The 14,950-nt window shown below is 44.8% G+C and overlaps 1 protein-coding gene and 1 pseudogene across 2 annotated transcripts in view; one reads left to right on the top strand and one right to left on the bottom strand.

Moving 5' to 3' along the window:
* The window catches only part of gucy2cb (guanylate cyclase 2Cb), a gene marked incomplete at its 5' end in the record, with an annotated part of 24,390 nt that extends 11,077 nt beyond the window's left edge, over nucleotides 1-13,313 (top strand). Inside the window, 13 exons of the mRNA XM_080455675.1 lie at nucleotides 5,210-5,314; nucleotides 6,043-6,129; nucleotides 6,350-6,482; nucleotides 7,430-7,567; nucleotides 7,945-8,033; nucleotides 8,143-8,234; nucleotides 8,883-9,041; nucleotides 9,566-9,758; nucleotides 10,415-10,589; nucleotides 11,659-11,757; nucleotides 11,907-12,001; nucleotides 12,281-12,357; nucleotides 12,848-13,313. Coding sequence (XP_080311801.1) covers nucleotides 5,210-5,314; nucleotides 6,043-6,129; nucleotides 6,350-6,482; nucleotides 7,430-7,567; nucleotides 7,945-8,033; nucleotides 8,143-8,234; nucleotides 8,883-9,041; nucleotides 9,566-9,758; nucleotides 10,415-10,589; nucleotides 11,659-11,757; nucleotides 11,907-12,001; nucleotides 12,281-12,357; nucleotides 12,848-13,052 — 1,647 coding nt within the window. The 3' untranslated portion in view covers nucleotides 13,053-13,313. The remainder of the gene's footprint in view (nucleotides 1-5,209; nucleotides 5,315-6,042; nucleotides 6,130-6,349; nucleotides 6,483-7,429; nucleotides 7,568-7,944; nucleotides 8,034-8,142; nucleotides 8,235-8,882; nucleotides 9,042-9,565; nucleotides 9,759-10,414; nucleotides 10,590-11,658; nucleotides 11,758-11,906; nucleotides 12,002-12,280; nucleotides 12,358-12,847) is intronic.
* On the bottom strand, nucleotides 650-3,807 carry LOC308104346 (protein diaphanous homolog 1-like; annotated as a pseudogene). The gene has a single exon. The product of its transcript is annotated as a protein diaphanous homolog 1-like (transcript).
* Nucleotides 13,314-14,950: the final 1,637 nt, after the last annotated feature.

Raw genomic sequence — 14,950 nt, 5'->3', positions numbered from 1 at the left:
CATCGCGATGTGTTGTGAGCTTTTAGATCGGCTATTTCCAAATGGCCGAAATGTATACAGGGTTGAAGTGGTTAATGTGTGTTTTGTGATAATATTCAAAAAATAATATATGAATTATATAATAATGAATAATATTCATATAATTGTAGTGGAGTAAAAGCACAATATTTGCCTCTGAGTAGTAGAAGTAAAAGTACTGAATATTGGAAATACTCCAGTAAAGTAAAAATACATCAAAATTGTACTTAAGTACTGTACTTGAGTAAATGTACTTAGTTACTTTACACCACTGAATTCTACACAAATCTCCAGGGAGAATGTATGCTGGCAACAAGGATTTGCAAGAAGAGATCATACAGGAATAAATGTTGAATGTGTCTTTTATTTGAAAACATTTACAGGTTACCATGTACATAAAAAAGGAACAGATATTATAGCTACAGAGCATAACCTCATGTCAGCTTTAACTATGCAGAAGGGTACTAGTGTTGTGTAAAATAAATGCATTTTTCTGTTTGTTTGATTACATTATCTTTGTTAATTATGTTGAATTCATGTCAAAATGAAAATCTCCTCCCAGTAATAGCACAGAATGGATCAGGGTGGGACATGGCTGACCCTAGATCTGTGGTCTGGTCGAAGGCAGTGTCTAACTGGACCGAGACTGGATGTCCTCCAATGACTCCACCCCTTCTAATTTAGGTTCCTCCTCCATTTTTATTATTTTTATTATAGTGCTTTTGGTGGATGTGAGAGAGTCATTCTGCATCAACTCTTTTGCCAGGATGTTGGTCACTGCACGACCAGCTGGTTTGGGCTTCCTCCTGAAAGCAGTGCCAGACTGCAGTGCCTCCAAGAGGCCATCCATGATACCAGTTTCAGCACCCTCTACGTTGACGTTAAGGAGCTGACTCTTCTTGGGTTTCTTCCCCATTTTCTTTCATACTGCTCTCTGGCCAGCTTGATCTTCTCCTCAGACTCACTTCTCTTCTGATTCTCCATCACAGCTTGCTGAAACATGTTCTTGAAGGTGTTGAGGTCTCCAAAGAACTCCTCAACAGAGATCTTCCGTGGGTCAAAGACAAAGTACACTCCCAGGTCACTGTACTGCTTCTCCATGTTTTTATGCATCAGGTCCAGCTTCTCGTACTGCTCACGGGCGCTGCCCACGAAGCTGGACATCTTCTCCACAAACAGGTCCCTGTCACTCTGCGGAGGAGGAAAGGTTTCTAGGTCTTTCTCCATGTTCTTGATCTGACATCCCATCTGGTCCAGGTTCTTCTGAAGCATCTCTGCCGACACTCTGCTGGCCCCCTCTACGTGGATCAGCTCCTCAGGGAAGCCCATGATGTCAGGGTACTGCTCCCGACACACGTCAGCCAGGAAGTGGAGCAGCGTCTGCTTCTGGTCAACTGACTTGGTGTCACGCAGCTTGCAGAGGTAGGATATGGTGAACCCGAAGGCCTTGGCGTTGCGTGAGCCGGCGTTTATGTAGTTTCCCAACAGCAGGAGGATCTGCAGCAGCTGGGAAAAGTTCTGGCTCTTCCTCAGCTCCTCACAGGCCGCTGTCACAGATACCACGTCTGACTTGAGGTTCTTCAGCTGCTCGTCAAACTGCAGCTTGAACAGGATGGCCTGGAGGCGGGGCTTCAGACGCTTCACACTGGACATCACCACTCCAAACTGTTCGGCTTCAGCAAGGTCGTCGTACTGATCCTTCATCTCCGCCAGGACATTCAGCTGTTCCTGTTCCGGTAGAAATTTGATCAGGTTCTGCAGTATGAACTCAGTCAGTCGACTCTCATTGACCTCCAAGATGAAACTTTTGATTTCTTCATAGAGTGCACGGAATGAATACAGGAAGATAGAGAGGTTCTGGGAAGACTTGGAGTCCAGCACCTTCAACTCCTTTACTTTCTTCTGTGTTAGTTTCTTGTCCTCTCCACCATTCTGCAGATTTTTGGCTTGGGGAGTCTTGGCCTGCGAGAAGGCAAGGGTCAATTTGGCAAAGAGCTCGTTGTTTTCAAATTTCTCCTCTTTGACGTTGGTCCAAAAACTCTTCTCTGATAGATCCTTTGGTCCAATCTTTCTCCAGTTGGCTCTCTTCAGCGGCACCTCAGGCTTGTACTCCTTCTTAGCCTTGAGGCCGAAGGGGAGTGGCAGGGGAGCAGGGGCTGTCCAGGCACTCATGCCAAGCAGAGGAGGTGGTGGAAGGCCCGTACCGCCAGGAAGTGGTGGTAGGGGAAGTGGGGGAGGCACACCCGTTTGCACCCCGGGGGTTGGCACAGGAATGTTAACGGTGACAACTTTGGTCTTGGCCTCTTCCAGATCTTTAGATAGCTTATCAATCTGCTCATGCAGTGTGCTAAGCTGTTGCTGCAGTCCCTGGTTCTCTCTGTCTGTGTCCTGCTTGGTAGAGGCCAGCTGTTCATAGTCTCCCTTCAGCTTCTTCCACTCTACCTGCAGCTTGTGGTGTGCCTTCAGCTCCGCCTCCGCCTTCTTCTCCAGTTCCTTGGCCTTGGCCTCGCTGGACTCCACCTTGGTTTGATTCACCATGTTGTCTATCAAGCCCGCAATATCAAGGCTGAGTTTGCGGCACTTGAAGTCTGGGTTGGCACCATTTCTGTAAAGCACAATCTGACCAATACAATCCATCAACTTGTAGTACTGAGGCCTGGCCAGATAATCATTGCGGATCAGCAGCAGGTGCTGTAGCAAAGACAGGAAGTAGCATTCGGCTTTTGAGTCCTTCACTGTGTTGACAAGGACTTCAAACACCTCCCTCACATCGTCCATCTCAAACTGTATGTTGTTCAGGCGTGCTTTGAGTTCTTCAGAGTCCTCCTCTGCCTGCTCATCAAACACATTGAGCTGCACCCTCAGTTCGTCGTTGTCGATCATCCTCACCTCCTCCGTCAACTGGTCTTTGAGTCCCAGTCTCATCAGTTCAGAACGGATGTGGATCCTGAAGTCTAGCCCCTCTCCTCGACTGATCAGAGCATTGATGAGAGTAACGCAGCCGGCCTTTAGAGCAATGTTTGGTGTATTCATACCAGTCAGAAGAGGCTGAAACCTCTCAATGTCCTGTTTCTCTGCCTCCACTGTTATGGCCTCCAGAACACGTTTGTGAAGGTTGTCTGAGTGATCTAAGATGGAGATGGCGGAGAGCAGCTTGACTGCGTCCAACATCACGACGGGTATCCTGGGGTTGATGGCTCGCACCAGCAGAGGAATCCCCTCAGCCGAATCCAGCATGGATTTCAGTCCATACTTATTATTCATGAAAGCTTTGAGACAACGGATGATCTCATGTTGACACTTTACTCTGATGTCGGGGTACTCGACTCGTTCCTCTTGCAGTGTCCTCAGCAGGCTGAGCAACAGGGCAAGGCCCTCATCTCCAAAATTCTGCACCCAGCTGACAGGGTTGGTATTGAGTGAGACTCGTAGCGACTCCAGACAGCCCAGCAGTTGTTTGTCTCGGATATCGGACTTCAACTCCTGGATGTACACCATGGCTGACTTGGTGCCCTCCTTCTGGTTCTGACCAGCTTTAGAGGTGTACAGGTACTGGGAGACAATCTCTCGCTTAATGGTGATGTCTTTAGCTCGCAGTGGCTGCTGCTTCTCCTTGTTCAAGTTCATGTCCACCAGCATCTGTTCAAACAGCTCCAGGATGTGTCTGTCACTGTGGTAGCGCAGCATGGCACTCTGGACGTGGAATATCTCATAGTTGTGGATCTCATAGGATGTTGAGGAGTGGTGCCTACTGGGTGCAGAGCCCATCTTCTTGTCCTTCATTTCCATGATGGTGAAACGCTCCAGCTCGTCAGGAACCACTCAAGTAGAGTCAGGTTATAAACCTAAAAAAGTAAACACAAACAACAGCACAACGACAAATTACTGACATGAAATATAAACACAACTATAAACCATATCAGAAATATATATATTTATTGTCTCAATTCTTACCATCAGTCTCTCGGAGCTCGCAATGGAAAATGACGAACTCAGCAATAACACCCTGGTAACTAGTAACACTGGTGCATGCGTAGAACACTTCGTCCTGATAGTGAGCATCCACTCCATTTATATCGGTTTGGTCTACCCATGTTGGTGTAACCTTCTGTTGATTAAATCATGTGACTTGTGTATTGTGTTAAATGTGGAAACACAGGCTTTAGCATTGTTCTAAACAGTAGCCACTGTACCCCAGCTCCTCATCTGACCTAATCAATCAACATGCCCTCATGTGACACTCAGGTGACATGTGTAAAGTCCACTGCTGTGCTGTGGCTTTTAGAATTTGTATATATTTGTACCTTCGGATTACAATTTACCTTCGGATTACAACAAACAAGCAGTATTAACCTTCATATCGTCGGTGTCCAGGACGAACCAGCTAACTCCATTTTCATCTCTTTTTTTTTCATAAATCAACGCTATTGAACACCCTTTACGTCTGTGTAAAAAATCTAAACATTTGAACCAATGAAAAGTATTAAAAAGCGCCTCTGACGAAAACTCCCAACTCCATTGGATCCTCAAACTGTCCGTCAAAAACAAACAACTCCCCCCTCTCCTCTCCAGTGCTGCCTTTTCACAGCATGAGTAGAGCGCGCTGCGCAGTGAACGAGGAGGAGGATCACGTAAACAAACTCCCTGTAGTCTGTTAAAACTATGCAGTGTACCTGTTTATCAAACTTATCACTGACGCTAATGTTATGAAAACAAGTCATTATATTTCTAAAATACACACACACACACACACACACACACACACACACACACACACACACACACACACACACACACACACACACACACACACACACACACACACACACACACACACACACAGTAGTTGTATAGTTACAGACGTAAGTGGTGAGATTATTGTCTGTAGTAATGTGATTTTTATGGCATCTTTTCTTTTAAATGCAGCAGCAAATGAATCTGTGCTTTCCTAACAAGCTCAGTGCTTAATGAGTCTTCCAGTTTAGTACTGTAGACCTTGTATTGTGAATTTGTACTTCCATGTACTGTTGTTCTCATGTCTTACTAAATTAAGTAAATCAATTCCTGTTAATACATCAATTAAAGCCCCTAACCCCTAACCCTAAGTAAAACAAGACATCACATAATCAAATGTTACATATCCAGTCCATATATTAATGAAAATATGTATTGTTTTTATCGCTCTCTGCAGCTCCTGGCCATTGACTATTACAACGTGACTAAGTTTTACGGCACCGTCAAGTTTGACGAAGGGGTGTTCGGAGTGTTTGAGTATGGAGAGAGAGGGTCGCTTCGGGTATGTATGTATGTGTGTGTGTGTGTGTGTGTGTGTGTGTGTGTGTGTGCGTGTGCGTGTGCGTGTGCGTGTGCGTGTGCGTGTGCGTGTGCGTGTGCGTGTGCGTGTGCGTGTGCGTGTGTGTGTGTGTGTGTGTGTGCGCGCGTGTGTGTGTGTGTGTGTGTGTGTGTGTGTGTGTGTGTGTGTGTGTGTGTGATCCAATTTAGTCTTCCAGTCTGCTCAAATAAAGAGATAATTGTGAGCAGCATCATTAACCATTGTCATTATTGTAAACAGGATTACTGTGATTAAACAATCTGTATGGTAGAGTATGTTGATACAATATATCTAGCACAACTGCAGTGGTTGGAGGTGGTCCCCTTACTCTTCGATTTAGAACGAGCGACCGCCCGCCCCCGTCCATTGAGTTCAATGGACAGGTGGCGCCATCTTGGGAGGTTTTCAGCTATTACTTTCAATGGTGTGACATCACGTTCTCTTTCTAGATTGAGAAATGTAGATCTTTTTTTGGGGGGTAAGAACACAACTGGTTGACAAAATGGTTGCTTAAAGCTAAAAGGGCAATATTTCCACTGGAGAAGTGGGTGTTCTTACTTGGCATCTGTGGACAAGCATGAAGCCTACATCTACTGTTACTAAATATCGGCAGCCATTGATCCAGGGCAAAGGATCAGATTCTAAATCCTGGGTCTTCGTCTCAACCATGAGTTATCTCTCTCCTCCCACAGTATGTGCTGAATGATAAAGTCTCGTATCCAGAAGGGACCTTCATGGACTGGGAGTTTAAGATCTCTGTTATGTACGACCTTGTCAAAGTAAGACACTGACTCTTTGTTTGTTCATTAGGTTAAGATTCATTAGTGATCAGAGATACATAACTTGTGTGTAGTATTTAGGATCTCTATAGAACACATGTACTGTACTGTACCTCTGCAAATCAAATGTTGGTAGCACCTTCTCTACCATGTATCCCTGTGTGCTTTCCTACCGTGTGTCTCAAAAAAGACTATGTCGCTGTGTACATCTCCTATGCAGGGAATGTCCTATCTCCATGCCAGTGACATTGAGGTCCACGGTCGCCTGAAGTCCACTAACTGTGTGGTGGACAACCGCATGGTAGTGAAAATCACCGACTTCGGCTGTAACACTATTCTCAACCCTGCCAGAGGTAAACCCATATGTACCTTACAGATCGGATACTTAACGCACAAGTGTGGTCACAACACTTTAGGCATAAACTTAGAAGTTTCTCTACTCATCCGACTATCCAGTCAATGTTTCTCCAATTCCCTTGTCTCCCTCTGAAATAGCATACAGGACATGCGAAACCAAAAATTACCATTTAATCACTTCTACCCTAGCATCCCTATTCCCGGCATGCCATAATAGGCGAACATCAGCAAAAATAGCAGCACATTCTTGGGAACACCCAGGATGAAGTGGCTAATGTTTCCCGGGAAAGGGAAGTCTGGAGCCTGATTCGCTCTGTTCAGCTGACTTTTTTTTTTTTTTTCACTTCGCTTTCAATCCGGCCATCTTCCATTTGAGCCTGATTTCCGGACCGAACGTCACCTGTTGTTACGTCGGCACGTCATTGCTGATTGGATGGTGCTCAACGAATCACAGTAGGAAAAGATAAGTGACTTGAATTTTACATTGGAAGGCCCTGGTCCCACCCCACCCACAGACCATAACATTGGAAGGCTCAGGTCCCGCCCGCCCACAGACCAATCAGAATCCACGGCTCCTGGGTGTACGAGACCACCCCTTTCATATAGGAATACGGCCAGACTGACAAGCGAGGTGGGAAAAAAAAGAAAAAGAAAACACTGAACAGAGCGAGTCAGTCTGGATTCCAGGCTAGAAGTCTGGAGCTCTCTGCTGGAACTGTTGCCCCCGCGAACAGACTCTGGATAAGCGGTTGAAGATGGATGGATGGATGGATGAATGGATGGATGGAAAAAAGACAGGGACCTAGTATAGACAACTAGGGGGACTCTGGTCAAAGTATATACGGTTTAAGTGGTCAAACCACTTTTTAGACCTTGTCCCTTATTTTCTTTCTGTCATATTCTTTCTCCTTTTATTCATCCCTCCATTCCCCTCTCCTCCTAGACCTGTGGACAGCCCCAGAGCATCTGAGGAGACAGGGAATCTCCCAGAAGGGAGATGTCTACAGCTTTGCCATCATTGCTCAGGAGATCATGCTCAGGAAATGCACCTTCTACTCCGAGTTCTGCTTAGACCGTGCCGGTACATGCATGCACGCAGGCACACGCGCACGCATATGCGCACGCACATGCATACGCACACACACACGCACACACACACACGCACACACACACAGGCACACACACGCACACACAGGCACACACAGGCACACACGCACGCACGCACGCACGCACACTCACACACACACACACACACACACACACACACACACACACACACACACACACCACACACACACACACACACACACACACACACACACACACACACACACACACACACACACACACACACACACACACACACACACACACACACACACACACACACACACACACAGATATTGTTGGCAGTTTTGTACGGAAATATGTTATCCACTGTGCTTTGTCTTGTAACAGAAAAGTTGTCCATGGTGCAGTATCCAGGCCTCGCATCCTACTTCAGGCCTGACCTCAATTTGGAGACGGCATCAGAGAAAGAATTAGAGGTGAGCTTACATTTTGCATGCGTATTATGTGCCTGTAACTGAATGTCCTTGTCCATATGTCCTATATCGTAAAAGCACTATCTGCAAATGTCCTCTGCCTGTTTTCTAGGTGTTCATGTTAATAAAACAGTGCTGGGATGAGGACCCAGAAAAAAGGCCTGACTTCAAGAGGGTGGAAATTTGTCTTGGAAAAATATTCAGGTGTTGATCCTCCTACTACTTTTATGACTCATCTGATTTGTACTGTTAGAATAGTTGCAAACATTCTCCGTCCATGTGTCTGTGAACAGCTAATCTCCGGCACCGTTGGACTAATTAGCGTGAAACTTTGCATGCACACAGGCCAAGGAAGAACCTCTACCCCAAATGTTTCAAATCGGCCTCATGGTGGCGCTGTAACGGGCCGCTTCAGGTTTTGACCTATAACTCTTGAACCAGGCCATACAAATACATCACCATCAAAATATATTTTTCCCTGGATTTCTTGGCTCATGCACAACTCCCCACATAGGCCACGCCCATTTCCACCTCAAGATTTTCCACAATTTCAAAGCACACCTTTTGCTACTACTCCTTTCTTTCTGAAACTCAAACAAATTGGTACACATTATTTATTTGTATCTATTATGTGATCACGATGTATCAGACAGATTTTTCAGATTCCTATCCATTTGGCTATGACCGCCTTCCACATTTTGCAGGTCCCAGGCCGGCAACCGGGCCTGGCGGAGACCTGTGCTCAGAGGAGCGCACCTTTCTACCTTAAAACTCAGTTCAGTCAGGTGATATAAAAAGTCCTTTTTACTGTTGTCTCCTTGCGTATACTTTCTCCTCTCCTGGCCTCTCCAGTACCCTTCATAACCAGGCCAATGAGAGTTACATGGACAACCTAATCAGACGTCTGCAGATGTACTCTAAGAACTTGGAGCACCTGGTGGAGGAGAGAACGGCTCTGTACAAAGCCGAGAGGGACAGAGCTGACGACCTTAACTTCATGCTACTGCCTCGGTGAGTTTGAAGTAAAGGAAATCACTGCACACAATGAGTCTGGAATGCATGTCTATTTAATTTAGGAGGTTAGCTCCTCAGCTGTGACAGGAACATGCTGTTTGCACTTCTCTGCATGAATACATAGATCAGCTCCCAACCTCATTGAGAGCAGTGATCTCCATGCCAGACTCTGAGTACATTCAGGTCCTTCCACAGACAATACACATTTTCTACGTAATGTAATTGGATGGTTTTATTTCTGATCTATTGTTATTTTATTTTTTTTAACTTTACGTGGTTGTATTGCATAAGCCTAAACGGAGTCTCAGTCCAACATAATGGTAATAGATTCTCATTCAAAGTAATGTGGAGTTGTGTCACTCAGGTGGTGCAGGACTAACTGTAGGGAATTGGGAATTGGAATAACAACTAAATTGGCAGAACGACTAAATTGGGGGAAAAGGGAAAAAACTGTTGTGTGGAGTCATATAGGTATGATCACAGAGACTATATAACGTGTCTGTCTGTCTTTGTCTCTCTAGCCTGGTGGTCAAATCTCTGAAGGAGACGGGCATAGTGGAGCCGGAGTTGTATGACGAGGTGACAGTGTATTTCAGTGACATTGTGGGTTTTACCACTCTGTGCCAGTACAGCACGCCCATGGAGGTGGTGGACATGCTCAACGACATCTACAAAGGCTTTGACGGAATCCTGGACCACCATGATGTCTATAAGGTATGTCTGGAGCCCTAAAGAAAGGAATCACGGGTTGGTAGGTAGATGGTGTGAGGTGTATAGGGGTACCATACCCCCTATACCCCCCACATAACCCCCTACCACCCCACACACCCCTCCCATTTTCACATAAGCACTTCCTAACTTAAAGCCCCCCCATGGTTAAAAAAAGCTTTTACAATGATTTGATTGTTTGCACACACACGCACGCACGCACGCACGCACGCACGCACGCACGCACGCACGCACGCACGCACGCACGCACGCACGCACGCACGCACGCACGCACGCACGCACGCACGCACGCACGCACGCACGCACGCACACACACACACACACACACACACACACACACACACACACACACACACTCACACTCACACTCACACTCACACTCACACTCACACTCACACACACACACACACACACTCCAGTCCTCTGTAGGGCAAGACAAAAGATATTTTCAAATAAAATAAGAAAAAGTTTGTCTATTAACTGTTAATTACATTGTCTTCATCCTGTACCCACTAGACAAGCCTGTCAATCCTGTCCAGAATCATTCCACTGACCCAGTGTCTTGCTGTCCAAATAAGTAACCCCATAGTTTTCTTTGAAATCTTCAGTTTTCCCTTGCTGTTTCTATTTGAATCCCTAAGGTGGAAACGATAGGCGATGCCTACATGGTGGCCTCTGGGCTACCAAAGCGGAACGGGAACAGGCATGCAGTAGATATCTGCCACATGGCACTGGACATCCTGGCTTTTATGGGCACCTTCCAGCTAAGACACCTGCCTGGCATACCTGTTTGGATACGTATTGGGGTGCACTCAGGTAAACAGGGCTGTGTACAGAGGGTAGAAGAGTTCAAATTGTGTCAGCTCTCCCCACAGCACTGGCTCCTTTTATTAGGAAAGGAAGGGATGCTCTGTTTTGCCAGTAGCATGAGGATTGGTCTATTTCTGAGGAGAGAAGACATACTTCTGCATACATACAGGTTTTGCTGTCCTAGACAGCAAAACCTCCTTTTTAATCAGCGGTGGAAGAAGTATTTAACCTTTTTTTTTGGGGGGGGGGGGGGGGGGCTTTTATTTATAGGTTACAGTAGAGACAGACAGAAAACAGGGAGAGAGAGATGGGGAGAGACATGCAGCAAAGATCACTGGGAATGGGAGTTGAACATGTGACGCGCTGTCAGGCTACACTTCAACCTAGGTGGCCTGGACCGCTGGACCATGGCCCAGGTCAAGAAGTATTTTACTTAAGTAAAATTAGCAATGATGAATACCACAAGTAAAAGGCCTGTATTCAAAATTTTACTTCAATAAAAGCTCAAAAGTATTGCCATCAAAATATACTTACCAAAGTAAAAGTAATACAAATAAATAATCTAAATGTCTTATTTGATTGTGGCACTTAAACATATGAATTGAATAAATCTGGCCCCGACTCAAATGGATTTCTGAGGCTTTGTCCATACAGATAACAGTGTAATCAATATTTCCCCCACCCTTGTTATCTGACTGTCTCACACTAATCTGCCCTGATAATACCTATTGTCATTCGTCTGGCAAACAACTGTGATCAATGGAAAACATTTTGTTTGTGAGACAAGAAAGAGAAACCAACTAATAATTTGAGCGAGTGTTTTGCAGACGGAGTGCTTTACAAGAAGGTTGTTCTCAGTTGTTGTCATCTTAGCTTGTAAGTAATCATGATTGTAATGTATATTTGGAGAGACTCAAGAGTGTGTGTGTGTGTGTGTGTGTGTGTGTGTGTGTGTGTGTGTGTGTGTGTGTGTGTGTGTGTGTGTGTGTGTGTGTGTGTGTGTGTGTGTGTGTGTGTGTGTGTGTGTGTGTGTGTGTGTGTGTGTGTGTGTGTGTGTGTGTGTGTGTGTGTGTAGGTCCCTGTGCAGCAGGTGTGGTGGGTATTAAGATGCCTAGATATTGTCTGTTTGGAGACACAATCAACACAACATCTCGTATGGAGTCGACAGGACACCGTAAGGTTACCGTAACTCAACATAAAAAGGGTCTCACGATAAAAACTGATAGATTTGACTTGAGTTGTTAACTAACCTGGTTCGATCCATAACCATAACCCTAAAAGATTAATACAATGCATTGTTTTATTCCATCCTATATCCCCCAGCCCTGAGGATCCATGTCAGTCAGCCTACTATTAAAATCCTACAAAGGACTGACTGCAAGTTTGAATACGAGATGAGAGGAGAGATCTTTCTGAAGGTAGAGCTCAACCCTGTATTCACCACTTTTAACCACTTATAACCTCTTCTAGACCAGTGGACCCTTCCATGTCTGTAACTCTGAGAGTGTACAAATGGAACCAAATGGACCCATTAGGGTCCATTTGGTTCCATTAGTACACTCTCTACAATGTATGTATACTGTATATACATGAATCATGAATTAATGCGGGCCAAAACAATATAAAATGTGTCAATACTAAAGAAAACAAGGAAATAAGTTATTATGTGTGTGCAATGTGCATGTGTGTCACCACAGGGCAAAGGCAAAGAGACCACTTACTGGTTGACAGGTGACACGGGTGAGGATTACGACCTCCCAACTCCACCAACGACGTAAGTTACCTCTTATGTCCACCTTAAGCCTAATTTAAAGTAACAATATAACTTCTGCAGTGGTCAGAGGTGGTATCCCTAATCTTCCATTGAGAAATGTAGACTCTGGTATCGGGTACGACACCTACTGGTTGACAATGTACAGTATATAAAGTTGTATGAAGTAGACGCACTGGATCGGACACTAATTTCTAGGAACTATACTAGAGACTAGAAATCACCAGGTACCAACAAAGTCAGTTGTGTGTGTATATGACAGGAACTCATTTCTATCCTCCCAACACACACACACACACACACACACACACACACACACACACACACACACACACACACACACACACACACACACACACACACACACACACACACACACACACACACACACACACACACACACACACACACACACACACACACACACACACACACACACACACACACACACACACACACACACACACACACACACACACACACACACACACAGGGAAAACTTCCAGCGGCTGCAGCAGGACCTGGCTCAGATGATTCTAGAATGCTTGGAGGAGCGCCCCCTGGAGTCCATGCAGAAGAGGAAGACTCTGTCCATGAGGCAGAGGAAAGTGGAAGCCAAGAACCAGGAATCGGAGGATGACCGATCAGAGTATCTCCATTTGGCCTCTGTGGAGAACACATTGAGCACTTTCCTTTAGAGTCTAGTTTGGAGCTGTGTCACATGTTAATGCCATGCTTTCCTTTTTGTACAGGATAGTCATGAGGTTTGCTCCACTCCACCAAATCACTTCAAAAATGCTTTTGAAATTACTTTGAAATACTTTTAACAAAGTATTGGCTTTAGTAGTTAGGAAAGCTGAGAAGGCTCCGGCGGAATTTGAACCTCTGCCAAATGGGACTCCAGTGATGGACACTATTTTGTTATGATCTGTGAGACACAGAAAAATGGAAGACATGGATCAACAGGCATGCAGCAACATGATTTTTGCTCATGTCAAAAGTAGCATTTAGATTGTAGATCAATAAAAAAAAAATATGATTGCCACTAAGAGATATCCACTTCTTTTCTATAATTCTATATTTGAACAACACACATTTTCTCAAGGGAAGCTCAGAGGTGTAGCAGCACAGGGGAAGATCCTCACCCAGCAAGGGCACAATGCAGGTTTGACCTCATGCTTGATGCTGTTGTGTTCCATTACTGCACACACTTGGCACATGCATGTGGCATTGATGTGGTAGTAGTCTTGCGTGGCCAGACTGTTGCCTCCCACAATTTTCAAATGTTTCTGGTCATACAGTCTGGTACTCGTATAAGCTCTGATCATCATTGAAATATAAACCGGATGTGAAGCCTCCTCCCCACTTCCGTTTGGTCTTTACAGTCGCGCAAATGTATCCTAATGTAAATACAAATCATCTAAGTATATTTAGCTTGTTGCTTAGCAGAAATGGAAATAAAAAAAATGTAAAGATATTTTTAAATTTTCGTGAACGGAAGTGCCAGTTTCCTCTCTCGGATCTCGGGAGGTGTAGTTCCAGACTCTATATAGCATTCGGAGATTGTGGAATAGTTGTCTGGCTACGCGAGACTAATGTGGTAGGAATGAGTTTCAGTGGAACAACTAAAACTGGAGAAGATCACCATGTAGGCCTTGGGACTAGGGCCCAAGCATCACACAAGGCTCTGAATTATGGGGAAAATGTTAATATTTGTTCATATTCATAGCTTACCCGTCCATTTGGTTCCAATTGTGCACTCTCTGAGTTGCAGACCTGTAAGGGTTCATAACCATCAATCATTTAGTTGGGGGAACCCTTGGAACCCCCTCAAGGTCAGCTGGGGGTCCCCGGGCCCCACAATGTGCTGTGCAGGAGGGTAGCACATTCCAAGCTGCTGGAACTACTCCGTCTAGCACTTACAATCATTCTGTACCATGTTCAAAGTCACTTTAGATCACATCACCTGCTCATTCTGAGGAAACTGTACCTGACTTGGCCCTTTCTGTATACAATACTTTATATACTGAGCTGCAACCACCTTACTCTATTCAGCGGAGTACTGTAGGTTGTTTGCATTAATGAACGGGTGTAGAATAGATAGTAGGAAGAATAGTAGGAAATATGGTGTTTGAACAGCCACCCCTCTCTCTTGGGAGTTCCACTGGGATTATTCAGAAAGCTCTGATCATTTCGATTAGATGTCACGTAATCAAAAGCAACATGTGTGTCTAAAATGTACGTGGTGCTTTTCATTACATTAGCTGAGTAAATATCGTTCAGTGTTAGAGGCACGTGTCAAAATGAATGAGTTGCCGTTTCAAAATGTTGTTTGAATTGTTCATTATTTTAAATTAATAGCCTCTTGTGTTTATTTTAACCCTCTGAGGGTATTTGTGTTGTGTGCAGGTAAAGAGATACATAAGTCATTAAATATGAAGAAATTGTCCTCTGCTAAATTTGATGCATAATGTAAGTAGTTCGATGAATATTTTGAGAGAACACATTCATGCCAACGAGTTGTTTGAGGTTAGGGTAGGAAAAGATGACATTCTGAAATTGTTTACAACAAAGGTCATTATTTATTTTCTTGAGA

This window comes from Gymnoscopelus braueri (assembly GCF_963280865.1).
Source record: "Gymnoscopelus braueri genome assembly, chromosome: 17".
In the NCBI taxonomy this organism is placed as follows: domain Eukaryota; kingdom Metazoa; phylum Chordata; class Actinopteri; order Myctophiformes; family Myctophidae; genus Gymnoscopelus; species Gymnoscopelus braueri.
Note: the sequence above shows the minus strand (reverse complement) of the source record. Positions and strands in the feature narration are given on the sequence as shown.